Below are 26,302 nucleotides of genomic sequence, written 5' to 3'. Positions count from 1 at the left end.
AGCCTGAATTGTACTCGGGGAGAGGCCAGACTTCAGGTGAGGCTCGCTTATTGCATAGTGAGTGGGGCAACGGGAGATCGAATTAGGTACCAAAAATGAACCTTACACCGCAACATAGCAAGCGTTTCACCTACATTGTAGGTGTTCCAAGCGCAAAAAGATGCCCTCTGCCCGAATCGAACGAGCGATCTTATCATTTGCTGACCGAAGTCATACTAGTGATACGCTTTACCACTAAGCCAAGAGGGCGCATTGCTGAGCCACAAGATTTCAACTTTGTTGGATTGGCTTGTGGCATTTCGTGAATATGCAAAACATATATACTCGCCGTTGAATCTACAGCGACATGCCCCGTGTCATATTGTCAGACATGTCGTATCTTTGTGGGGTCGGCGATATCTACATCAAGAATACTCGCTCAGCTCGATTGATATCCAGTCGCCGTTCTTTCTTCGCACTACTGCCCATTCTAGTCACAAACATACACCTGTGACCTCAGCGCTTCTTTGAAGCCTGCTTCTCTGGAGCCGGACTTTGACCGCGGCTGTTCGAGTTGGAGTCCGTTGTTTTGCCTGCCATCCACGACGCCAAGTCGAAATTCTGAATCTGCTGCGCCGTCTGCGTTGTGCCCGAGCCCAGAACACCATTCTTCTGCATCTCTTCCATTTCGGCCTTCATCTCGGGGTCCATGTTCTCCATCAGCTTGGGCATGCCAAACATGAGCAGACCGGAGAAGACAGCCATGAGAATCATAGGGTTCTTCAGGAAGGAAAGAGGTGAGACTGTGGCTGTTAGTTTATTGTTAAAGGCGCATGGGTAGTAGTGTAAGACTTACATCCAGCACGCTCCTGATAAAACTGCTTCTGGCCAACTGGTCTGGCCTCGATAACAAGGCCGTTACCGCCCTCTCCTCTGCTCTCGCCCTTGTTGTCCCACTCATTGCCCAAAAACGTCTGCCAGGATTTGATCACTTCCTTCTTCTCCCCACTGCCCTCAACAGACTCCTCGATGCTGACGTCGATGCGCAGAGGCTCAAATGCATAGTCCCGACAATGTACGGTCGCAAGATAGCTTCCGACGCTGACATTGTTGAAGTTGAAGGTGTTGGAGCGGGTCAGATATGCATCTAGTGGTGAACCATTTGACTGCAGAGTGGCGTGGGTCGTGGAGGAGAGTGCGGAGGGGTTCACTACATGTGTGGTAGGAATTTGCAGCAGCAGGCGAGCTGCAGAGGTAATAGTTGCCAGCGAGGCAAGAACAGGGAGTGAGGTGAGCATTTCGTGACAATAACAGTGATGATGCCTGCTCGTGGAGCTCACAGCTGGTTGCAGACGGTAGAGCTTGGTCGCGGCATCTTCGGCCGCCGGGCGAACGTGTGCCCGTCCGAGTCTCACCTCGTTTGAATGGTACGCTTTTGATCGACCTCACATTCTCCGCAAATTATCTGCCCTGAAACACTCGGAACGCTCAGATGGAGGCTTGTCGCCGTGTTAGCTATGCGATGATGCAAGTTTTTTGATTGAGAAGACATGTTTGAAGAGGCAGTGCTGCATGATACAGGGGGCTGCGGCTGCTGCCTGAGGATGACATGGTGCAGCATGCACAGCCTCTCCTCACCCTCAAGATCGTGCTCACACTTTACAAGAATGTGTAGGATCCAAAATCAAGTTCCCTCATATCGGTCAATAAAGTTTCTGTTTGCGCGTACCCTTTCATGAGGGTAATTTGTCCCAACTATGGCAGAATTCGCAGCAAGTATCATTGGCATCGTCTCTGCTGGCACAAAGGTAGCACTGGTGCTGTCACAACTCTCCGCAGACGTAGGATCAGCTGGCCACGAGGCAAGGATGATTGGTGGTGAGATCCGGTCATTCTGTTCAGTCCTGAAGACCCTTGGCGAAACGATTGAGAACCTTGAGAAGTCGCCCCGTTATGCTCACTGTTCCGAATTGATTAAGGACATGACAGATGACAGTCTTCAGATGTTCACAGAGATCCTTAATGCAGTGGACAAACTTAAAAAGATGACGACGGGAAGAGGAGGCAAGGATGGTAATTTTGGACTCGTTGAGCGGGTCCAATGGGCAGTCTTCAAGAAACCGAAGCTTCTAGTCTTGCGAGCCGCAATTGAAGCTTACAAGACGAACCTGACATTGATGCTGAGCACCTTGAGCACAGCTGAGAGGGTCAGACGAACGTGCGTTGCCACTGCATCGGTGGAGACGACAAGTGACTGACGAGTGGTAGATCTGAACCGCACAACGCAGCCACTATAGCTCAGGATAGGCAGGATCAAACACTACTCGAAAGTCTCGAACTGGATCGCGAAGCAACTTTAATCGAGCTTGCACAGGCCGAACGTCAATATGAGGAGGCAGAGTCATCCACCAGTATACTTGATGTGGCTCCAGTCTCCAGCCCACCGGCTTACGATACAATCGTGATGTATGTTGACCCAGAGGACTCTGGCTTGGTCAGCTCAGCTCGAGAAGAAATCCGGTCCATAAGATCCAGCCTTTCGAGAGTTGCAGTAATCGATCACGAAGACCTTGAAGCAAAGATTGTCCGTCACAGCAAACGGGTTTCTAGCATGCTAGAGGACGACAAAAAGAGACTATCACAGCGCTGGTCGTTGAGTCTACAGGAAGATTCTGGGACGGTTCCAGACGACATCTCGTTGAAGCTGCTGGATAAAGCCCCTAGCGGGGAAATTTCTAATCAGAATGCACCGAACTCGGTGCGAAAGGAAACATCTTTTTCAACTGGGCCGCAAGGTGACCACGAGGAATTATTGGTGTTTGATCCACGCATGACCGCACAATACAAGTTGTTCTTGTCATGGGTTACTGAACTGGAAGCGCCAGAGCGGCAGGAAGTACTTGGCACATTGAAACACGATGTACGGCAGTTGCGCAAACGAAATGCAAATCTTTCAGGTCAGTCATTTTGGTCTTACGCAACTCTTGTTCTATATCGCAAAGACTGCATCCCATGGATTCTCCTACACATGCTAACAATGGACTAGTGATCTCTACTATCACACCTGAAGTCACACCCGTATCTTCACCAGTCCGGAGCATATCGGGTCTACTGTCGTCTTTCAGATCGACCGATTCGATGTCCACAACAAATACCGACCAACAAACGCTTAGATCTCGCTCAGGTTCTCGACGTAACCGCAAAGTATCCGCTTTGCCAGCTTTACAATATGCGAAGCCAATTGATACTAGAGCCAGTTTCTTGTTGGACCGAAGTCAGAGGCCACCAGGAAGGAGGCCTTCTCCAGCTAGTCCCACGTCACCTACTGAAGACACAGGACGTTTGCTGAACAGATCTCGCCCTCGGCCTTTATCGCCAGCATTGACCAGTATCGGGTCATCTACCGCATCGACTCCTCGACAAGAAGCACTTGCTAGACTTACAGCCCTTGGACAGGAGCCGAGTTCTCAACCAGGGTCTGCGTCTCTACCAGCGCTTCCCTCTGCTGACGAGACGCTGCCCAAGATTCGCATCTCCAACCACCGCAGGTCCCGCTCTGAGCACACATTAACCGTAGCCAGACTAGGTGTCCCTCCCATTGACCACCATGCATCACGCAGACGCTCTGTTCATGACCTGCATCAGGAAAGTGAGCCATCTGGAGGCAGGGAATCTCGGAACCTTGCATCGGACACATCTGGCAGCGACACAGACGACGAGGGTTCGTCAGCGTGGTGGAAGTCCGTTGGCAACATCTCACCTCAGCCCTACCGCCGGCCAGACCAAATTCTGTCGCGCACAAAATCCAAGCGGCAGCTAGCCATGCAAGATGTGTACATATGCAGGTCCAGCCACTCCGCCGCATGGGCGTCCGGTGGATCCAGTGGAACCCAGTAATCCCACTTATGATGCCTCGGCTCTTCGCAGTGCTTTGGTACACACGCACAGTCGGAGCAATTCAACTGTACATGGCGGACATCAAGCCAAGACCATTACACGCTACCACGAGATGATCGGGTAAATAAGCCGGCAGCCGTTCGACGCTCTGGCTGGCTTCCTGTGCATAATTCATTAGGAGTCTACTGTAATTTTCAAAGCTATAATGCACATCAAATGACGCTTTAGACGTTACTGTGACAAAATACTTCTTGGCACTATGTGAGTGCGTCGTGGTATAACCCTGATGCGATGAATCGGCGACCATATACACACACCATCAGTATTGTCCGACTATCATAGCTTTCAACTAAGACATAAGCACTAACAACCATTCACTGAGCACAGCAAGCACACATCGACGTCGAGTAAACACGTCAGCATCGTACGCAACATCGTACCACCCCAAAATAGCCATTCAATAGCTCCCCAGCCTCACTACCGCAGCATCCACCAACCTGTGTTCACGCACGACTCGTATTATCCGACTCGCCTCGACGACTCAGAGGCCTTCTCGCCTTCAACGTCCCGACCGCTCGTCGCGGTGGGGTCGGCAGCGATCCGATCGCTCAACACCCGCACACGAGTCACATACTGTGTATGCGCGAGGCTCGTCGTTCAGAGCTGGCGCTTAGGTGGTGCACACCGCCGCCTGCTGCAAACTCAGTCCTTGAATCATGGGAGGGATGTAGCCACTCAAAGACAGCAGCACTGAGCCAAATGTGCACGGCGTGAAGACGATGCATCGACGGAGAATTTTAGCAGTCTTGTGTGCCGTCTCATCGGAACACTCGTTCATGCCTGTGTGGACCGGGGATCCAATTGTGTTGTGCCGGCAACTACGAAAGCCCGCGTTGGAAGGTTCGGCGCTGGACGAAGGGCTGCTTTCGCACGTGTTGGGGTCTGCGGAATGAGCCGCCCGCAGGCAACCCGAGGTCATCAGAACTATCAGCCTCCTGAAGAGTGGTACCTTTGCACGCGGACTTTCATAGTTGCCGGCACAAGCTCTCAATTCGCATACTCTGACCAAATATGGAACACAGCTCCGCGACTTTTGAACACAAATGTTGCCGAAAGTTGAAGAAATCTTGCACCGAGAATCTTGCCTGCTTCGGCATCTGTCATTGAAGGGCCCAACTTGCGAGTTTCTTTTGAACAACCACGCATGTGACAACGCGTTCAGCTCCAGATTAGGCAAGCAGCGAGATTTCAGGTCTCTATCACTGACCCTGGAGATTGACGGCACACGAGCAAAAGGGCGGCTGTTTCGACTAACGCGTGGTCCATGCGTTCAACGTTTCGGAATGCTTGCAGCGATCACCAGCGGGTCGTCAGTTTTGCCTGTGCTGGGAGTCATCAGACCAGACGAGTTTTGGTGAGTATTGCACGGCAGTGATGATCTGGCGATCAGAATGTTTGTTGTCTGGGGACTGAACGTCTTGATTCTTGTCTTGTATGAGGTGGCGTCACGGCACCTCAAATTTGTGCGACGGATCTGCCTACCCTGCGTTCGTATGGCTGCAGTCCCTGCACTGCCCAGCCACCGTGCTCCCAAACAGCCGGTGCCTCAAGATGCACCTTGTTCTCCTATCCAATCACCACACTTGCTACCCACCCATGCCTTGAGCTCCCGTCGAGCGAATAACAAACAAAGTGAAGAATCCCGAAACGCCCCCTAGGGTATATGGGCAGTGGTATGCCAGCCCAGTGAGAAGAAAGTTAATGAGGAATGATCATGAGACATCGTATGTTTCAAGATACCTGAAAGGCAAAATCCAAACAATAGAGCGGAGCGTAAATGGCGTGCCAGAATCCCTAGCATCTTCTCGTCGAAGATTAAGCGTTTAGAAGTTTGATGGACAAATGGAAGTCTCGTATGTATGAGGTAGTCGATGAAGCTATATCCGTGCCGGGTCCATTAGATTGCTGGCGCTTTTCGAAGGGATGGAGAAACTAAGTGCGCGCATGCTGAAATATGGCGAAGTACGAGAAGAAAGGGTAGTGTGCGAGCAATGCTAAAGGCTCGCCGATGGAACCAAAAATAGAGTGTTGTTGGTCAAGCCTTTAGTCCAGAAAGCGTATCGAAGTAGCCCGAGGGCAGGTAGATATTACGAATGGAACAGGTCCCAGGCTCTTGCACACAGACCAATGAATTCTTCTTTCTTCTTCTGCTGTGTCTCTGGCGAGTCACGACCCTCTCCAAACGGTCCGATACGGGGTGCTTGGCGACCAAGGGGAGGAGTGCCGTTGTCTCGCTCGTATTCGTCGCGACCCCGCCTCCTGGAGCTGCCACTGCGGAGAACGTCAGGGTGTGGAGCGTAGGCTGACTGTCCGTTCTTGGGCATGGGTGAGGGTGGTGTTGGGGGCTGGTGACCGCCGTAGTGGACCAGACGGGGCAGAAGATCCTCACGGCCACCAGAGAGCGACTGCACTGCCTCCTCAGCGGACTTGTATTCGCGGGGCCTTGATGTCAGTGGTGGTGGTACAGAGTGGGGAGCAGCGAATCCTGGAGATGGCAGTGGTGGCTGGTTGTTGGAGTGCGATGAATGACCAGGGCTGTGATGATTCCTTGCAGTGTGAAGAGGCTCTGGGAAGACGTCTGAGATGGGTGGCAGACGGTTGTTGGTCTGGTGCGCCGGCACATGGTGGATGTGTGACGATTGCGAGAGACCTGAGGGACCATTGGCGATCTGCCTCGAAAGCAGTGTGTTGCTGCGAAGGCCGGTAAAGGTCTGGTTGATGGGTGCCGACTGGATGATCCTGTCGTTGGCGAAGGTCTGGTGTGCGGGAGGTGCAATGGTGAGACCAGGGGGAGGGCCCTTCCTCTTCGATGTCTGGGGCGTCTTGATGGTCCGTCCAAAGGCACCGATCTCGGTGCTTCGCGGGGGTTCCTCTTCTACCGGGGCACCCTTGCCGCCGTTCTTCTGGCGGGCCTCGATGATCTGCCTCTGCCTCTCGCGGACGTCCAGACTGCGCTGCAGCTGCGAACGCATGGTCGGGTCCTGGGTGTGGAAGCCGGGCGACAGGCAGGCGAGGCCCATGTCCATGACGTTGGCGCTGCCGGGGCCAGAGGGCCTCGCAGTGAGGGCGCCGGACGAGTGGACGATGTTGTGGTTGGACAGGTCCAGGCGGCGGGGGCGGTGGCGGGTGGTGGTGGAGGGCATGTCGGGCGAGGCAGGCTCCTTCTTGACGACTATTCTGGGCGCCGGGGGGCCGCGTGACCTGCTCGAAGAAGGGCGGTTAGACTTGGGAGTGCATGGATAGGCGTCGAAGCGCGGCGGCGACAGCGAGGTGGAGGTGGGAGAGGAGGAAGAAGGATGACGGCGGTGCGTCGAAGGAGAGCGAGACGAAAGACTGAACGACGTACGAAAGAGGCGAGCGCTTTCCCTCCGCTCTCTGCTGCATGGCTGCGTCACTACTGGAGGAGGTAGGTGAAGCATTGTAGTCAGGCAGGCGTGAGTGCTTGGAGGTGGGCGTCACGTTGAGGGGAGAGACGGTGGAGGGCGCAATGGCAGCATATGTTCTGCTGGAGCCGACCCCGTCTGCGGCTGCTGGTGCCGCATACTGGGCAGGGATCGGGGAATTGGCGACGACGGAGGTCATGGCTGCGTCGTAGGGTGGCCCGCACGAGAGTGAGGGAGGGGCAGAGATTGTAGGAGTGTCGCAGGATGCTTTAGACCAAGTCCGCTACACTGCGCGTCGAGAAAGGCCGCGGCAGGGACGGCGGGGCAGGCCGGGGCGGTGGCAGGCAGGCAACTGGAGCAACTGGAGCGCAGCACGGGGCGAGAAGACGGTGAGCGCGGCAAGTGCGCAGTTCAGGAGGGCAGGCAGGACTCAAAGGCAGCTGCGAGGCCGTGAGGGGATACAAAGGTAAAATGGCAGGCACGGACGGCGCTGCTAAAGAGCGAGACGGCCACCGGGGCAGCAGCGACGGGCCAGGGTGTCGCTGCGGGCGCGCTGGTTGGGCCACTCGCGCCCCGGCCTGCATGCTTGGTGCTGGACCAGTGGACCACTGCTGGTTCCGCTGGCCTGCCTGCCTGGGCGAGCAGAGTGTCGCTCCCGTTACAGCAGACGGGCGCCACACGAAGGACGGGTGTTTCAGGCTGCTCGAAGCAACGGACGGCCCACCTGCTCGCGCCGCGCTCCCTGTCCTCGCCTGTCCTCGACCCCGGCCCGCCGACACGCTGCAGCAGCGCACCAGCGGCGCACCAGCAGCGCACCGGCAGCCCCAGCGCACCAGCGCACACGGCCACGCTGAACCGCGAGGCCTGCAGCCGTCAGCACCACTCAGCGCCCGCCAGGCGGCGCCGTGCTGCTCGCCCCAGCTGCGCGTGTAACGCCGCCCTGACTGGCCGCCCAGCGCTGCAGCGTGTTGCACATCCATTGCCAATACCGCGCGCCCGCCAATCAGCGCCCGCCCCGCCCGCTTACGCTCCTCCGCCACTAGACGGGTTTCAATGTTTCACGCGGTTTGATCACGCTCGAAGCGGTCTTATCGACAGGCAGCCAATTGCTGCCTGTCCGCCTGCCTTCCACGCCCATCGTTTCAGCGCGCCGCGCACACGGACGCACCTTCTGCACCTGATGTGCAGCTTTTGTCCAGTTCCACTCTAAAACCTCCGCCCCCGGCGCAGCACCGCCGACACACCAGCACCACCCAGCAGCAACTCCCTGCCCACCGCACCAGCACGGCCGCAGCACCACGCCGCCCAGCACCGTTGCTCGCCAATCATGTGACCCCCACTCCTCGTTCGCCCTCATGCCACTGCTTCCACGTGGTGCTCAGCATCAACCTGGCTGTGGGTAATAGCAGGCCGTCAATAGCGTATATGATCTCCAGCACTATGCCCTTACATGCTCGCAATTTGCCTCCTTCGAGCATCCCTCGGACCGCAACTCCCTCGCTGCAAGAATGCATAACCGCTCCAAGATTAATACGTGCCGTTGCCCAGCCCACGCCTGCTTTGTTTGCAGCCCAGACATCCTAACACCAGAGCACCTCGTCCAAGACGTCGCATGCCAGACGTCTAATTTCGTCTCAACACGCGGCCCTTGCCCGTTGCCTCAGCTCCAAACGGCCGTCTGTCACTTCTGTCAGAAGCACGAGCACAACCGCATGACACTCATATGCTGCAGTCGCAAGATCAGCGCCTAATTGAGATTGACCCTCCTTTATAAGATAACCCAGCTCCTCGAATCATGGCATCAATCAAACACTACGAGTGCTGCTGATGATGTTCTCCGCTCCGCCCAGTTCCCGCTGCCCAAAGACGAAGACCTCATTTCCGCTCGTGTGCGCCCAGGCTGTCTGCAGCCGATCAAATTTCCCGTGATGTGCAAGGACTGGTAGGGTCCTGCATTGCATTGATAGATTCTGGAGAGGCTCGGGGCAGCTCAAGGGGCCTTCACTTCATCCGGGCACACAACCGTTGCTGCAGCGGTGATCAGGTACGGTGTAAAATTTACTCTACCTATCTCTTCCAGAAGCGGTAGTCGCTTCGACATCGAGCGAACCGTGTGGGTCGCAACGGTGACTTGCATGCAACCGAACGACCGGGACAGGCCCTGCGAGAGCTTGAACCAAAGAGGCACCTGATCTACGGAAACGCTATTTCGAGTATATGAGTACTAGGTATACGTACCGGAAAATGTCAGTTGGACTAGAGCGCAGGGAGTCCATGAGCCCGTTACGTTGCAAATCTAAGCAGATCGCGGTGTTGAGATGCACTGAGATATGCACCGCACGGAGCCTCAGATCACATGTACTGCTGTATCGCCAACGTGCAGGCCGATCATATGCATGGCTGCATGGTACCACCAGTGGCCTCACCCATCCTGGCTGCCATCAAACGATCGTTGGTATCTCCATCAACGATCCGAACCCACAGCCTACATAGTAGCCACAGGTCCATGTCAGCATTTCCCCAACTTCACACTGCCACCACTACATGTCTAATCAATCCAGAATATCTTTGCGTGCCCCTGCCTTACAACCGTATGTACTACCACGCTGTGTAACCTGCCCAATGGATCTTTTAATCGTCGTTCCACTGTCCTAATCCCCTCTATTCCATCTACTTTGAGCCGCACATGCCCGTTACTACCACAACTTTGGTATGCGCTGCACGTCGTACCAATACTTGTACTTCCCCGCACGTCGCACCACTCAGCAAACGAGCTGCACGTCGATCAAAGCAGACATCCCTGAGACTGCACACGATGTAAAGTCCTCGGGCCAGTAGGTAAGGTAAACGACAGCTCGTCTCGGGCCACACCGCCATGCGCGCATCCGTATAGCGGGCGGGCGATCCCGCGTCTTTGTGGCTCGTGAGTGCTGTTTCGTGCAAGTACCCGTGTATCTTTGACGTTACTAGACAGATCGAGCCACGAGCCGCATGCCAGAGTAAAACCATTCGACACGCTCTCCGTGAGTCCTGGACACAGCAGCGGAGAACTGACTAGAGCGGTGTGCCCAGCGGCAGTTTCAATAGTCCGACTCACGATGCCTCCGAGAGGGCGAACAGATTACAGATGTACGACAGCTCGCTTGCAGAATCTGCGTTAGCGATTGTGTGAGAGGATTTTGAATGTCTCGCGTTTGGAAACCGGAGTTTGCACTGCAGGATGAGCATTTTCGCCTCAACATCACCTGAATGCATACATGCAGCTATCGAGACTCAGGCTTCCGGGCAAGGTGGGACGTCCTGCAGGAAACCTTATCTTAATCCGTTGACTGACGAAATTGCGCACTCCTCCAGCACCAGTGTGAGACATGTCCACGCATATCTGAGACCACAGAGACTTGCTCTAGAATATGATCAGCAGGTAGTTTCACACCCGCTGACTGACACCGTGGGACCGTCGAGTTCCGCCCATACAGATCCTGGTACGCACAAATCCAATAGAACCCGTCCAGTCGGAGCTTATCCTCGAAGCGAGCACCGCTCACAATTAGCATGAGACTCATGGTAAGTATCTAAGCCGAGTCGTCCACGTGGCCATGGTTCGAGTATCATATCCAGTAGAGACATGGTACGGATTGATTGCGAGATGTAGAAACAGCTGTCTTTCATTAGACTCGAGACTCGAGTTGGTAGGTTCGAGATGACCAAGCGTCGAAAGCTTTTCCATTGTGTTGCGCGGGAAGAACATCCATTGCACAATACGGAAGTTGTGGCCGGTGTTAGGAAAATTAGGCTGGCAAATCATTATCTACACAGGATGCTGGCGGACTGACTTTTAGTAGACAACCCGAGCTATTCTTCTCGCCTCCAAGTATGTGTATCACCTATAATGCCTATATGATGGACCAACTCCCAGTAATCCAGGCCTGTAGACACGACCTTGCACTTGACTCTGCCGAAAAAGGGGTACACGGGCCGGTTTCAATGTTAGTCTCCAGATCAGGGAAGCCGGGCCAATTACCAACGCCTCGGGCAGTACCACCCACCCACGGCAGTGACCATAAAGACGCGGAAACAAGACTTGTATGAGTGGAACATAACCTCGGAAACCATGCGAGACGGGCAATTACTGACGACCTTCAGCAAGGTGCTGCGATCCGTCGACATCGAGATTCGAGAATCTGACTCAATCGCGATTCAGTATAGCCTCTCAGCGACAACAAGCAAACAAGTTGTGAGATCAGACTTGCAGAGTCAAACAGTGTCTTGATGAACGCCCAGAAGCCAGTGCTTACAGGTCCTCATCAAGATGCTCTACATACGCAGTACGGTCTGCAAGACATGGCGGAGAGTGTTCTTGTTGCCATTTTGATCTGATCAGCACCAGCACTGACACATAGAAACGAAAGTTTATCTGCGAGGAGACTCAACGTCTACCAAGCCGAATCGTTAGAGGTGCGCTATCAGGACTGCGAGGCGATTACAGTTGGAGTGCTACTACAGAGCGGTTCGATGGGCAACTTTACGCTAAATTGTATAAACAGCCATATGAACGAGCAGCTACTGCGTACTATTGCGGAAATAGTTACGCAGTGGAAGATATCCCCGCAAGCTCTCGTTGTACTGTAGTGAATTGCTCTCGGGCTTTTCATGGATTATAGCACGTGCAGTCTCGCCTCCATCAGGTAACATGATCTATGTACCAGAGGTGATGAGGTATGGAATACACGAAGACAATCTTGAATGAAGATGCTCTTATACGCACCTTCTGCTCACGCTCTAGTCCAACGTCACTTCCAGCAGTGCAAGCTCGCTCGCCGCTGACTCTTATACTGTCACTGCTCTCCCCAATTCCGTTCGTTTTACTGGAGCTCGTCCTTCTCACCCACACTCACGTGTATCAGCTTTTTCTGTCGCTCGCTTTCACACCATCTGCCTTACACAACAAGGCCAATATTACCATGGCGCCATCTGAATATTTCGTGTGGGCTATAAACTGTCTCACCGAATAGACACTTGATTGTGACACGGATCATGACAAGCTCTGAGAGTATTTCCATCAAAAAAGATACGAACGTACATAATCTGTAAGAGCAGGCAAGAGGTTAACTCTCGATGATGCAGGTCTCGGGTCCTCGAAGACTTGCAAGCATTAAAGGTAACTTCGATTCTAACTTCGAAACCAGGGGTTCACTCATTTTCAGAGAAAATATGCGTCAAATTCTCTATGGGAAATCACTTGAGGGATCATTGACGTATTATGAAGCATACGAGAAGTTGCCGATGAAATTTTAGTTGTCTGTTACAAGATATAATCACCTAATCCTCGTCATATCTCTCCTGAAGCATGGACTTGATATGAGTTCTACAATGTCGTCCCGAATTATTGTCATGATATGTACACAAAGCTACGTAAGCTCCTGTCTCATCTCAGGCACCATCGGTTGATATTAATTACGGCCGACAGTGTGCAGTTACATGATCGGCAGCGCGATACCATGAGAAGCTGTTGGAGTGACATGCTACATATTTGAGGGTATTATAGCCTCTGTGACAATGACTCAATTTTGACGACGAGACTATGTAGAGTCAGTAACAGTAAGGCCCGATACTGTTCATCGCCTCTACGAAAATCATCTTAGTGTATGTCGGGAACGATACGACGGACCGTTTGGTGAGAACCAATTGGATGAGCATCATTCCGAACCTGGTCGTTTGCTCCTAATAGTTGTAGTATTATACACTGACCAGCTAAGTTTAGTGCAATAAAGTGCACGCTGGTACCGAAATATCGTTATTGAGACAGGCATGCTATTAACATTCATTGCCTGTACTTTTGCCCTGCATGTCTTCGCACCCTTGCGAACCTTGATTCGAGCTATATATTGAAATACTTCAGCCCTACTATAGCAAGGGTGCTTCGCGGTAACGCGCCAACCGCGACAAGTAACGGGCGCCAATCGCGATAATTCATGGCAGAATGGATCGAAAGTATGTCACTGCCGGCATCCGGCTTCGTCTCCGGGGAAACATGCGGTGACGGGAATCTTCTCGCGTATTCACTTTGTCCTCTTCGGATCATCCGGATGTCCCGGAATCCATTCACCTCTGTCTCTGTGATCTACCTTACCAGAGCGTAATGAACTCAGATCATCTGTAGTCTGTAGTGGCATATTTCAACAGCACCAGCCGATACGTCGTCAAACTGCTTGATATTGACGACTTTATACGGAGCTTGGAAAGCATGGGCGCACGGGTCAAAGCACATTGCAAGAATCCGAGTTGTTTAAATCATCGGTCGATGCGACGCAATATTGCAATTACTAGGCTACTATGATCATCCAAGTTGTCAGGATTGATCGACCGCCTCTCGTCGTTAAATATAGCTGTACAGAGAACAGACTCCGCTACCACGCTTCTTCTCCGATCTGAAGCCTAGACTAGACATTCTCATGCCTCGTTCCTTTTCATGGCTCGGTTTACTCGTCGGCCTCGATGTCGACGACGGTCTTGGTCCACTGGCGGGCCGGGACCTTGCGCTTGAAAAGAATGTCGATTTCGCGGTAAGAGCGGCCCTTCATCTCAGGAAGGAAGAAGTAGGCCAGCACGAAACAGACGAAACCAGTTCCGCCCCAGACATAACCGCACTTTCCACCGAGGTTGGCTTGCTGTATTGAGTCAGTACTGTAAGAGTCGGAGGAGAATTTTGCTTACATCAGCGTTGAGCATGTAACTTGCGAGGAAGATACACGGGATGTTCACGATGTAGTACGCGGCACGTCCGACACCGGTTGTCAGAGGCCTGAGGCGAATGGAGGATGTCTCTCCGATGATGACCCAGGAAGCAGGAGCAGGACCCAGGGTGAACAGAACGGAAACGATGAGACCCAACGATGCCTGTGCCAACGAGGCTGCGGTCGATGCACCAACAGATCCAGCGATACCAAGGGCCACCAGGAAGGCAACGTTGATCAGCGAACCCCAGACGTAGATAGTACGGCGGCCGAGGTACGAGGTCAAGATCCACGAAAGCATGACGAAGACCCACTGGAGGGCTGATGTGATAAGACCCAGTGCGAACGCGGTGTCAGTTCCTATGCCGGCCTCTGCAATCAAGTCAGTGAATCTGCTCCAAATGGAATCGCGAACAGTCCGACTTACGCTTGAAGAAGTAGACAGCCTGGTTGGCGATAAGGTTACCAGTCAAGTTCTGTGCGGCGTATACACCACAGACAATGAGGGTACGGTAAAGATCAGTGCCCTTCCACAATTCCACAAGGTTAGGCTCCTTGATGGTCTTCTCGAGATCAACGGTACGACGCATCATGGCGACTGCCTCGCTGGCATTCACCCTTGTCTTGCGTCCCAGACGAATAACCGATTTCTCAGCCTCCTCGAGACGGCCCTTTCGGACCAACCACCAGGGGCTCTCAGGTGCAAGGTAAAGAAGAATAGCGAGAGGAGTCGGGAACATCCATTGAAGGGCAATTGGAACCCTGGAGATCGTGTCAGCTGGATTCCACCTAGCATGTGAAACAGAACAGTGCATACCTGAAAGCGATCGGGGCTTCGATCGGGTTGTAGTAGTACGTGACTCCACCAACAATAATGGCGCCGATGGCCCAGAACATTTGCAACATCTGAGTAGCGGGAGCTCGCAGTTGGATGGGAGTAATCTCACTGCAGTACGCCGGAGCGTTCGCGATGAAGATACCCCAGGGAATTCCCTCAAGAAGCTGGGAGACGAAAAAGATTGGGAGCGAATCGCCGAAGTACATGACGAAGATGAAGCAGTTCAAAAGCATCAGGCCCGTAATAGTCGCCCATCGGTATCCGATCCTGCTGGTAAGGGGGCCAGCCAACATGACACCGATAATCGCACCAACTGGTCCACCCATTTGGAGAGCGGACTGCCAGCTAGCCACAATGAGGTGCCTATTGGGATCGTCAAGCGTTGGGCTGAGAACACCATATCTTTTTGCAAACGCAGGCAAGGGAATGAAGTTGCCCATGAGGAAGACACAGTATGACTCCATGATCTGCAATTGATGTTAGCCGCATATACTTTTGCGAGAAAGATCACAAAGGTGACTTACGATCGTGCACGACATGATGAAGGCCCAGGTGGCAGCCATGGGGTACTCCTTCACGGCCTGGAGAACACCGGATTGCTGCTCCTCGACCTCGGCCGCCATGGCAGCGGCCTTGTACGACTCCATCTTCGCCTCGGCGTCAAGGTTGTTCGAGTCATCGAGGTTGTGGTGGTTCTCAACTTGAGAGATACCCTTCTCGCTTCGCGCCTCGAGCGCCTTCTGGTCGATGGGCTCACTCATGTTTGCTGATGTGGGCCGCAACAGCAAGTGTGTGGGGAAGTTGGGGAAAGAGCTGGAGAACCGAGCGATGGGGAAAAGCATCCACCTTTAAACAATACAGGGGCCGCCTCTAGGATTTGATAACCTCGCAACATTCCATCAATCACAGTACCTAAGTCCTAGATCGGTCTTACGCCGACCGCAAAGCGCGTGATTCGATGTCACAACCTCGCTTTCATCTGCTTCTGTGCGGCGAGGCTCTCATTAGCAGCGGTCAGCCCACCGGAACAGTTGGTAGCGCATTGTCGGTGGCTTTGTCTTGCCAAGGCCCTCGGCCTTTTCTGCGATCGAGGCAGCCTGCCGCTAAGTAGCAGCCTATCATATCAACGCTTAGCCCGCCCCCGCACGCCAGAACTGGATTCATCCGGCGCCCCAAAGCTTAACCCCAGGTTTCCCAGCTTCTCCACTGCCGATTCTCACCAACAGGGTCAGCTTTCGCGGCGTGATACCCCGACGTGCGGGATGGTCAGCGGACGGAGTGCAGATAGCAGTTTAGCTGCATCCTCTATAGGTTAGGACTTCATTACCAGTTGTTGGTCATGGAGCGTTGCAAACGCGGGACCAACAAAGAGATTGCCAACCCTTCCACGCGGTAACCGGGCCCACACGATAGCTGGGCGTCAAAGAGAAGCAGAGTGTCATTTCAACGCAGTCGCATGCTAAAGATTATCACTTCCAAAACACCATGTGGACGTCCTGTCAGGCAGAAGGGATACATCACACTGCTGAGGTGTGGTCGACACAGTGTTACCTATTGCTTTAGTGCATTCGTGTCCGTGCTCGTATTCTGTTACACCTTCGAACTAGGGCGTGAGGAGTCGGGGCCGCGTTGACTGGGTGGGGATCCTCCCAGTTTCGCGCGTTCGCACCTACACGCTCACTTCACGGCCCAGGATCAGTTACGGGCAAGACGCCCGCAGATGCAGGTGTTGGAGTCTACTGATAGGGTAGCGTGCGCTCAAGCTTCGTCCTCGAGCTTCTACGTTGCGGCATGCATGCTGTGGACTAATTAGAGTTCACAAGCCAAGCAGGACCGGAGAGAACAATGTCAGCCATCATCAGCCACCCGCGCCTTGAGTGATCTTGTGCACATGAACGTGTCGCGAAAGGCATACCTTCCGCCAGCCACGAAATTCGAACCGTTCCGCGAGATCGGAGCTTCACCGAGGTGCGGCTGCGGGAGGCTCTGCTCTTTCAGCTTCCTTCCACCCGCGCGCACGTGATTCACCGAGGCCAGTGTTGAGGGTCCTGATAGCATTTGACATCTGCGAACCACGATCTCCATGCCCGCAGATCCAGTAGACAATCTCTCGGATTGCGGGGTGCGACTGGAGCATCGTGGGTGTGGAGAGTAGTTAGGTGCGGAGTAGCAGACTAGTCGAGTCTGACGACGTGCAGATGTACGCGATGTTACCTCGTGGCTGCTCACGTACATCACGGTCGTGACGCGGTCATAGCCGCGCACGTGGTTTATTTCAATGAAACCGTACGGTTTCACGGTTGCGATGAAAGGCTACCTATGGTAGGTACATATTCGAGAGCGAAACTCTCCACGCAACAAGAACACTGAACAAGAACAAGGCATGGTCCACTGGTGTACAATCCAAGACTTCCTCACCCATCTGTGAATTAATATGAATACACTCATTGTGGAGATGTAGCAGCGACACCAGAATGCGCATATCGTATTGCTATCTACTTGATCTGCTCTGGCTGTTCGCTACATCCTTCTCATATGCAAGACGCCCCAGTCACTCGGTCGCAACTCTAGTCCGTCGTGCCATGATATTCATATCCGAATCGCGATGGAGAGGACAATCTACCTCGAGCTTCAGATTGGACGGGGTGATGTGGACTCAGACTATGACTACATACTAATCGAGTTCTTTTTTGCGAAAACATCCGCTCCTCTCACAACGAGCGGCACCTTCAGCCTAGTTCCTCAACTTTACCTACCCTGCTGGAAGACATCCCTCGTAAATTTGCGTAAAGTGTTCCAAAAACCACGCACCAGGCACGTCCAACCAACCAGTTAGCCTTTTTGTAGGATTCAACCCAGCTTCACCGTAGCCAATGAGCTACATAGCTGCGACCGAATGATTCCCTCTGTTCATCCTAAGAAGAGAATGCCTTCTTGCCTAATGCTGCATCTTGTCAAGTACCTGGCCAGGCGCGTCTGGGTGCAGTATATGCACAGACGCATCGGAGGCCGTCTTTCTCGAGGCCAGACGTAGCCTCAAACTGTACTCATGCACTCTCAAAGGCCAGACCTCGTGCGACTCCACACGTAGTCTAATGGAGGCGGATGCTGTGCTTGAAGCAGACAAGCCTTGTCCCTAAGGGGCGTGTCCCGTCAGCTGTGAATACAAACCGTACAACAGCCAGAGTCTACGAGAATTACCTGCATGGGTCGGCGCTCGCACCTCGCGCACTCCGTAGCCGCGATACGGACCATTACTCGCTACCCCTCAGCAGGTACGATGCAGGTTCGAAAGGTCCCGAGCGCTCTATGTGGTCGAGGCCCGCGCCCTCGGCGCAGTGGCCGAGATGGACCAGACATCGCCAGACAGCATGGTCGAGTGTAGATCCCCAGACCGCCTGGGTGCCAACGACCAGTCCGTCGGGAGTAGCGAGTCTGGTGCATCTGACATGCATTGACGGAAGGAGTGTTACAGACCGGGGGTGCATGTCACGAGGAGAGATGGTTCGATTGGAACTAGGGTTTTAATTGCAAGCCAAGATGTCAAGATATGGTACACTACATTGCAATAAGCCGTCCGTAGAGGCATTAGGGAGAAGAGAAGTAAACCTGAGAATATTGAGCGTTTCGAAATCCAAATAGCAACCTGGACGCCTTTATGCAACATGTCTCGTTTCCATCATGCAAATTTTTACCAAAGCGAGCCTGCGCTCAAAGGGAGGGATTGTCGAGCCTGGAAGTGGTCGAGCTTGAAAGTGGTTGAGCCTGGAAGTGGTTGAGCCTCAGCATAGTTAAGTTGTACGTCAACAGATCTAGGCCTTCAGCGAGCCGAAGTCACCGTTGGTAAGACCGTTGGGCACAGCATTGAGGCTGAACTTGCTGAAATCCTTCTTTAGGTCATCGACCTTGTCAGAAGCGCCCTTGGTGGCCTTCTTGTCGGACTTGGAGATGTCGTGCTTGCTCTGCGTTGGGCTGCCGACAACAGTATCGTCTGTCTCCTCAGCATCGTCCTCTTCCTCCTCTTCTTCCTCCTGCTCCTCGGCCTCGGCTTCTTCGACAGACTCGGATGCGTTGTCCTCGATATCAGCATTCTGCTCAAGCTCGGCGTCATTCTGCTTGATTTCCTCCTCGACGTCGATGAGCTCCTCACCCTCGGCAGGGTCGTCACGCGCATCAGGGACGACTTCCTCGTCAAGTCGCCAGTCCTGGATTGCACAGATAACGTCAACAGCAAGTTGGCCGTTCTTGCGCAACGCCTTGTCCCAGTGCGCAGGGAGACCCTTCTCGAGCACCATCATGCGCGCGATCGAGTGCACGAGCATGTGGCGCATAGGGCTGCCGTTCTCAGTGTTGGCGTAGATGTACTGCACACGACGCAGGCCTGGGTACGAATCGCTGAACTTGTACCATTCACGAACGACCTGGAGGACGTCGGCGATCAGGTTGGGAATCTGGAACTTCTCGGCCATCAAGTACAGGTCGAAGAGCACGCCCAAGTCGGACTCCTCGCGGGGAACGGGGAGGGAGCTGGAGTAAAGCCAGCCGACCAAGGTCTTGAAGGCATTGTCATCGTCCTCGGGGAGGCCGAAGGAATCTGTTGTGCTGTCCTTCGCATAGAAGATCTTGCGGAAGAAAGGCGAGTGATGGCAGAGAAGCTTCTCGTGAAGGATCCAGTGGGTGTTCTCCTCACCGACGTAGATGTCGACCATAGAGCGGGAGAGGAGCCTTGAAAGAGTTGGTCAGACTGAGCACTAGCATTGCGACTGGAATACGAGTCACCCAGTCAGGGAAATCTGTTCAACTTACTCATGGAGCGGCTTTTCACGTGTGCCAGACATGATGGGATTGGTGATCTTCGACCGTTACGACTAAACTAGTATTGCACTAGGTGGCGGGTGAACGTTGAAATGTCAACGGTGAACTCGTAGTGTACAAGACAAAAGGTCGAAAACGTGTCAAAAATCTGACGAGGACAGAATGAAAAACATGAGATGTGGCCGTGCTGACTCTATAAGCAAGCAAGGAGGTTGGGAGCAGATATGCATCGCTATGACGTCGACGTTGACGCGCCGTAGTGTGGAACGGCACGTTTCTTGGAGAGACCCCTGTCACATTGAGCGACCTGCCAGGGATCTTGACGATCAGTTCACCCAATGCGCATCGAACTTTGCGAACGCCATGTCATTTTGGCGCGGTTCTGGAACCCAGACGGGTCGTCCTTGACACATTCGGTGGTGTGAGCTTGACGGAAACCTGTGGGGCTTAGAGGCTGATGCCCACATTTGGAGTTGCATGCCTCGGAAGAAACATGTTGAACCTCGAGTGAGGGACGGTAGTACCTCCTCAATTCGCCAGCACTGAGTGTGCTGAGTAGGGTATATATAAGATATGGCAATGTTAAAGTTCGTCGACAACCCTGCTTCCCGTCCAAATCTAGTGAACCGCCACCGAGATCCCGCCTTTGCAGCGGGTACCTGATTCGTGAGCTCATGCAGTACGTCGCTCCGCGGGCATGTTCCTCCGCTCCTTTGACGTGACCTTCTTGCGACGGCGTTCGATGGTCCTGTCGCGCTGCTTGGACTTCATGTTTTGGAAGCGGTCGATCAGGGCAAGCTTCTTCTGCTCGGCTGCGCATTTTGTTAGCAATTGAACGTGACGATCCAGCCATTGGTTGCAACATACACTTCTTGAGATAGAAAGGCTGCTTGCCCTCCTTGATCAACTCCTTCTCTGTCTTTTTGTGCTCTCGTTTAACAGCTTGCTGCTCATCTTTCCTCTGCTGAGCCTTCAATTGTGACTCCATGGACTCTAGCTGTTTCCTCATCTGCTCCTTCTCGTCACCATTCCTTGACTTCTTGATGGCTTTCTTGAGCTCCGCGATCTCTGATGCCTTGTACTCGTTCAGGAACGCATAGCGCTTGCTGAGTGTGTTTTCATCTGGGCGAGGACCGCCAACATTTTCGAATCGTGGGTCGCGAAAGACGGGCTTCTTGACGTCGACAACTTGTCGTTTGCGGGAAACCATGCGTTTGCTCGACTGTACAGCTGGTGCGTGCTTGCTGGATCGTGCGTGCGGTGCGGCATCTGAGTCCTCATCGTCTTCTCTGCCTGCGCTTTCCTCCCGCTCCTGACGCTTTGCCTTGCTCTTTTCAGCAACTTTGGGCTTTTTGCTGGGGTTCGCCTCGCTATTTGCCATCTTCTCTGCCTTGATCTGCCGTAACCGTGCCCTCAGTGTTTCCAACTTGTCTTCCTGTGATTTTGAGGAGTCGTCGCCGCGCTTGCGCTTCCGATCTGTCGACTTTGAGATTGCGTCTTGTGCTTTAGCCAGGGCTCCAAAAGAGACCTTGCTCATCTGTGCCTGTACCTGGTCGTCGTCGGAGGCGTCTGACTGTAACTTGTCAGCATGGAGGTATCAGAGCGCTCGAAAAAACACTAACCAACTCCTCTTCCTCAGAGCCATCTGGGGCCTCGCTTTCGTCTTCCTCATCCGAGCCCACAACATCTCCGGCGTCAAACTCCAGTACCGATTCAGAGGAAGACCGATCGGTCACCTCATAGTTTTCGCTGTCGTCTGAGCTCTCTTCAGCAGCGCGCAGCTTGCGGTCGAGTTTGTTAGAGAGTGGAGGCATCCTGTGTTCGCCCTGCTTCGACTGAGACCGAGAGCAGCGATGCGTGCATCCAAAAAGTTAGGACAGGCCCCGCAGTTAAGCCGGGTTTTAGCCGGCGCAACCCAAATACTTTCACGGCGGGAGGCAACAGCGAACGTTCACGTGCATGCTTGAAAGACTTTCCAGCTCTCATGCTGCGCTCTTCACTCTCACTATCACCATCACACCTCACACGCGCAGCAGAGTCCGCTAAGCGAGTCCCGTTTGTTCGTCATGTCTGTCGACATCAAACGGTATATTTCCCACGATACTGCTGTCGCAGAACCCAACACTAACCCACTCAAGGCTGCTGCCGGTCACCACCACAGCGCATTTTCCCTACACACCCGCAGCCAGCCGCCAGCCGCCGCGATGAACAACAACTTCAATCCATGGGCGCAACCGTTCACGCCGAACTATGGCTACCCAGGGCAGCCCTACGACCAAAATCGCAACCGCAGCCAGCAGACGCCTGCCCAAGGCTACATGCCACCTGCATCCGTGGCAAACGCTCAGTGGAGCGCACGTTACGGGCAGCCACAACACTACTATCCGAACAGCCCGCAGCCGTACAACGCCGCCGCCGCGCAGCAACAGGTGCAAGCACAGGCATACTACTATCAGTGGGCGCAATACTATGGCTACTCGCAGGGTTTCACACCGATCAATCCCCCACAGCAGGCACTTGGACAGACGCCCCAGCGGAATTATCCGTTTTTCGCGCCATCATTCGCTGCCCTGCAGTCGCAGCCTGACTTGCAGGGCCTCTCAAACGATGACATACAGTATGCTTTCGATAAGCTCTACAAGGGTATTAGACCAACGAATCGCAGGACTAACTTCAGTCGTAGGGCATCGACTCCTCTCTCTGACGACGACTCTAGTCAGATCGTCAAAGATGGCCTAACGAAGGCGAAAGAGTATGACTCCCTGCACCGAGTTAGTTCCAGTTCCCGTATTGACAAGTCATGTAGAGTGTCAAAAGCAATCCCTACTACCAAGCCAACCGGAAGAAGCCGAGAAGCCAAAATCATGTTGCCTGCACCGACGCCCGGCGCAGCCTACATGGCACAGGCGGCAGAAGAACCCTCCACTGTTGAAGTGTCCGGCCGTATACTCGTCATTCTGGATCTAAACGGCACCCTTCTGTACCGGCCGACCAAGAACAAAAGGACGATGATCGCACGACCCTTCCTGATACCTTTCTTGCGATACTTGTTCTCGAACTTCGCCGTTATGGTGTGGTCAAGCGCTCGTCCTGAGAACGTTGCTTCCCTTGTGGAGCAGTCACTGGAAGAGAATTTGAGGAAGACTTTAGTGGCCCAGTGGGCCCGTGACAACTTCAACCTCAAGCCCGAGTTCTATAACAGGAATGTACAAGTGTACAAGAACCTCAATTTGGTCTGGGGTAAGGATGAGATTCAGAGGCAACACCCGGACTATCAGACTGGAGGACGATTTGGGCAACATAACACGGTCCTGATTGACGATTCCATGCTCAAGGCAGCTGCACAACCACACAACTTGCTCCAGATCAGCGAGTTCACCGCCACGTCAGAACAGATGCGGGAGGATAAGCTGCTAGAGGTCGCAGGCTACCTGGAGGGGCTGCGATCACAACAGGATGTTTCCAAGTTCATGAGAAAGGAGCCTTTCCAGCACGACTCCGGCAAGTGGGCGTACGAGTGGCCAGAAGCAGACGCTCTTACGCAGGGGACCACATACAAGGGTGGCGAACTGCAAGACAAGGTGTCTATGCAAAGTCCGTCTAAGAAAAAGAAGAAGAACAAAAAGGCAAAGAAGCGTGAGGCAGCTGAGCAGGCTGGGCATGCAGATGGAAATGGCCAAGCTGCCCAGTATGTGGACAGTGGAAGTGAGGAGGAAGTCGGGCAGAGTGACGGTGGTGTGAAACTTTTTTGATTCTGGGGCCGTCATTTCGAGGCTCTGGGTCGGATCAGACGGTGGGTTTTTGCACAATGTGCTGAACAGCCAATAATTTTGAGAAGCATCTTACAGAGTAAGGTGTGTGCATATCGACCACCAGAGATACCCACAAACGACATTCTGTTGAACTTTTTACCAATGTTCAAAACTTCACCGTCAAGAACTGGTCTCTCATTAGCCATAGGAGTGTTTCATGTCTGATTTGCAGAAGTCATCACTTTGGTACCAAACTCAATATCTATTCGGACCAAACTCTAGCATCTTAGTAGTCTAGTCAATACGCGAAGTATGCGATACTAGTCACATCAGACCCTCGCTTGGTCATGTTTATCATCTTTCCGCTAACCATGTCTCATCAACATGCAGACGTCCTGACCGTCTATCCCACATGCGTCGAATCTTTACAGAAATCCAACAACGCCATTGTAAATGCAGATCACCCTGTACCTCATCGCTGCCCAGTACGCAACTAAATGTCCCTTGTGTACTCGCTCCTCTGCCTCCACTCACTCCCATACCTCAGTATCGCGGGTGGAATCAAAGCGACCACCGCCGCAACGACCCCCAGCACCGTAAAGCCCCACCCGTATCCTAGATACTCGTGCAGCGGCCCTGTCGCTAGCGGCAGAAAACGTACCCATCAGACAACGCGACACGATCACGCCCGTCATCGCAGACGCAGAGTATAGCCCGCACGCGTCCACGACATACGCCTGCACTGGGATGATGTTGGTCAGCAGCGTGAAATCAAGCAACACGACCGATGCGAGCAGCAGCGGCACGGGCAGCTGCAGATGCGCAATCCAGCCGTACGCCGTGACGCTGAAGGGCAGCAGAACAGCGCCGAGCACCGCGAGTGGAAGCCGGTACTCGGGCTTGCCCTGATCTGGGTTCGAGGAGCGGTTTCGCAGCGCGATGTAGATGCGGTCCAGGAAGGCGTTGCACATCAGCACGCTGAGTAGCGAACCGAGGCTGAGGACTACGAATGCGGCGCCGGTTTCGGCGGGGTTGAAGCCGTAACTGTCCTGCAGGATGGACGGGAGGCTGATGCTCATGACGTAGAAGAAGGAGAAGGAGATGGAGGCCTGGAGGGAGAGGGACATAAGCACGCCCGATCCGAACATGACGGCAAACGGGCGGGTGAGCGCATGCCAGATCTTCCGGAGATCTTCATGCTTGTTTTTGGGCGCAAAGGGTTCGTTCTTGAATTCTCCACTTTCGCGCTTGATGCGTGCAATGCGGTTGTGGAGGATAGCCATCTTATATGTCTCGCTGAAGCAGGTCAGGATCAGGAGTTCAGCAATGACGGCCAGACCTCCAGCCATCAAAAGGACTTGACGCCATCCGAGGGTTTGCGCAATCGCACCTGCAATTGCGGGACCAATTGCACCGCCGATAAGAGGCGCGAGCGAAATCAAACTCATGGCTGAGCCGCGCTGGTCGGATTCGAAGATATCGCCGATGATGCTGGGATTGAGTACGTTTGAAGCAACGGCAAATCCAGTAAGCCAACGCGCAGCAATGAGGAGATTAGTGCTTGTGCTGCCAGCAGCAAGGAAGGTCGCTATGATAAAGACAATATTACACGCATTCATGACCGGATAACGGCCAAAAACTTCAGAAAGAGGGGCGATCAGAAGAGGTCCACCGGCTTCGCCGAGCTCCCAGATGGTGACGAGGAGCGCACTCGTCGATGCGCTTGCGTGCTTGCCTTCGAGCTCATCGACGATATTGGCAGCAATTGGAACGACTCCGATGCATGTGAAGGTTCTAGTAAAGTCAGCATTATACTTACAGGTGTGCTCTGTAACTACACTGAGTGGAAAATTGAAACATTGGTGACCTACACAGTAAACGCCATGAATGCGAGAAGAAACACAATCAATCCTTTGAACTTGGAGTCCCAGTTCCTGGGGTTTTCTGGGTCTCCCACCTCAAAGTCCAAGATCACCTCGTCATGCTTCGTGTCCGACTCAGCATCGTCAACAATTGGTCTAAGCAGCGGCTGCTGCTCCTCAGATGTGGCCATCAGGTTCCAAGCTCTTAGTGCAAAAGTTTGCTATGCAGAGAATCACAGTCGAGGGAAGTCAAGAGTCGAAGAGTACCGGCAATACTTTTTTCTTACCAAGCTATACTTCTTCTCCACAAGTGGGGGTCCACGCCCTGCAGCAAGAGGAGCGCTAGCGGCATTTGCTAATTTCTATGTCCGGTAGCGTGCTGCGGTCGGTGAGTCGATCTGACTCACGTCCATACTGCGCCCTACCATGGATCACTGGGGATAGTCCAGCAACAACCATTTTATTGGTGTTGCTTATTGATATCCCTTGCAGATAGATGAAGCAAGCAAATCACGGTAGACCATTCTCCCCTGCGCTGACCTTCGAGTCTGCAGAAAAGCTCGTCAGCGCTGTTCAGACGCAGTAACTTTAGAGAACGTGCAGGGAGAGAGTTGTGGCATTTGTTAGGTATTAGCGATCAGAAGCATATGATAAGACCGTAGTAGATTTGAAGACGACTTCAATCTGCTCAACACCAAGCATCTTGAACGACTTTTCGCAATACGACATGCATGCGGAACAACCGCCGGAGGTACTTATCTACAGTACGGAAGCAATTTGTACCGACATCCGAAGTGAGATTCCGCCCCGACTCTCTGTCGATTTTGGTGTTGTGCATGAGCTTCGCTCTGTGGTCACACAGAGTACCATGCTGCTCTGCTGATGAGTGGGAATCAGGGTGAGGGACATGGAGAGTCATGTTGAATGTGTAGTTGTTGGATCCTATATCCTTGTGACCTAACCATTTTGATTCCACATTTTG

General features: G+C 53.4%; 8 protein-coding genes and 1 non-coding gene across 9 annotated transcripts; 2 read left to right on the top strand and 7 right to left on the bottom strand.

The window, feature by feature from the left end:
* Positions 1-161: 161 nt before the first annotated feature.
* Positions 162-249, bottom strand: C7974DRAFT_t28. The gene has a single exon. It is a non-coding gene; the product is annotated as a tRNA-Thr (tRNA).
* Positions 177-1,433, bottom strand: C7974DRAFT_385881 (uncharacterized protein). The gene is made up of 2 exons (XM_046141004.1): positions 836-1,433; positions 177-782 (listed from the first exon to the last, which is right to left on the bottom strand). Exons 1-2 carry the CDS (start codon positions 1,275-1,277, stop codon positions 496-498), a joined length of 729 nt encoding a protein of 242 aa, XP_046001645.1. The 5' UTR covers positions 1,278-1,433; the 3' UTR covers positions 177-495.
* A 74-nt stretch (positions 1,434-1,507) lies between these two features.
* Positions 1,508-3,907, top strand: C7974DRAFT_106797 (uncharacterized protein). Its single transcript, XM_046134935.1, has 3 exons — positions 1,508-2,197; positions 2,248-2,936; positions 3,026-3,907. Exons 1-3 carry the CDS (start codon positions 1,737-1,739, stop codon positions 3,874-3,876), a joined length of 2,001 nt encoding a protein of 666 aa, XP_046001644.1. The 5' UTR covers positions 1,508-1,736; the 3' UTR covers positions 3,877-3,907.
* A 2,116-nt stretch (positions 3,908-6,023) lies between these two features.
* C7974DRAFT_351452 (uncharacterized protein) lies at positions 6,024-7,795 on the bottom strand (the record flags this gene model as incomplete). Its single annotated transcript, XM_046139482.1, is given in 2 exon segments — positions 6,024-7,269; positions 7,283-7,795. The coding sequence occupies 2 exon segments, from the start codon at positions 7,516-7,518 to the stop codon at positions 6,024-6,026; spliced, it is 1,482 nt and encodes a 493-aa protein (XP_046001643.1). The 5' UTR covers positions 7,519-7,795.
* Positions 7,796-13,410: 5,615 nt separating this feature from the next.
* Positions 13,411-15,975, bottom strand: C7974DRAFT_385873 (uncharacterized protein). Its single transcript, XM_046141003.1, has 5 exons — positions 15,416-15,975; positions 14,871-15,358; positions 14,481-14,815; positions 14,034-14,425; positions 13,411-13,987 (listed from the first exon to the last, which is right to left on the bottom strand). The coding sequence occupies exons 1-5, from the start codon at positions 15,731-15,733 to the stop codon at positions 13,799-13,801; spliced, it is 1,722 nt and encodes a 573-aa protein (XP_046001642.1). The 5' UTR covers positions 15,734-15,975; the 3' UTR covers positions 13,411-13,798.
* A 2,424-nt stretch (positions 15,976-18,399) lies between these two features.
* Positions 18,400-20,053, bottom strand: C7974DRAFT_106723 (uncharacterized protein). Its single transcript, XM_046134934.1, has 3 exons — positions 19,698-20,053; positions 18,501-19,616; positions 18,400-18,449 (listed from the first exon to the last, which is right to left on the bottom strand). The coding sequence occupies exons 1-2, from the start codon at positions 19,727-19,729 to the stop codon at positions 18,704-18,706; spliced, it is 945 nt and encodes a 314-aa protein (XP_046001641.1). The 5' UTR covers positions 19,730-20,053; the 3' UTR covers positions 18,400-18,449; positions 18,501-18,703.
* A 325-nt stretch (positions 20,054-20,378) lies between these two features.
* C7974DRAFT_301204 (uncharacterized protein) lies at positions 20,379-21,520 on the bottom strand (the record flags this gene model as incomplete). Its single annotated transcript, XM_046137838.1, has 3 exons — positions 20,379-20,518; positions 20,574-21,279; positions 21,329-21,520. The coding sequence occupies 3 exons, from the start codon at positions 21,518-21,520 to the stop codon at positions 20,379-20,381; spliced, it is 1,038 nt and encodes a 345-aa protein (XP_046001640.1).
* Positions 21,521-21,660: 140 nt separating this feature from the next.
* Positions 21,661-23,778, top strand: C7974DRAFT_385864 (HAD-like domain-containing protein). The gene is made up of 3 exons (XM_046141002.1): positions 21,661-22,323; positions 22,390-22,458; positions 22,513-23,778. Exons 1-3 carry the CDS (start codon positions 21,773-21,775, stop codon positions 23,456-23,458), a joined length of 1,566 nt encoding a protein of 521 aa, XP_046001639.1. The 5' UTR covers positions 21,661-21,772; the 3' UTR covers positions 23,459-23,778.
* Positions 23,779-25,574, bottom strand: C7974DRAFT_385863 (MFS multidrug transporter-like protein). Its single transcript, XM_046141001.1, has 3 exons — positions 25,330-25,574; positions 24,120-25,252; positions 23,779-24,073 (listed from the first exon to the last, which is right to left on the bottom strand). The coding sequence occupies exons 1-3, from the start codon at positions 25,509-25,511 to the stop codon at positions 23,952-23,954; spliced, it is 1,437 nt and encodes a 478-aa protein (XP_046001638.1). The 5' UTR covers positions 25,512-25,574; the 3' UTR covers positions 23,779-23,951.
* Positions 25,575-26,302: the final 728 nt, after the last annotated feature.

The sequence above is a fragment of the Boeremia exigua genome (genome assembly GCF_020726555.1).
Source record: "Boeremia exigua strain MPI-SDFR-AT-0100 chromosome Unknown C7974scaffold_2, whole genome shotgun sequence".
Taxonomy (NCBI): Eukaryota; Fungi; Ascomycota; class Dothideomycetes; order Pleosporales; family Didymellaceae; genus Boeremia; species Boeremia exigua.
The sequence above is the reverse complement of the archived record's forward strand: the minus strand, read 5'-3'. Positions and strand labels throughout refer to the sequence as shown.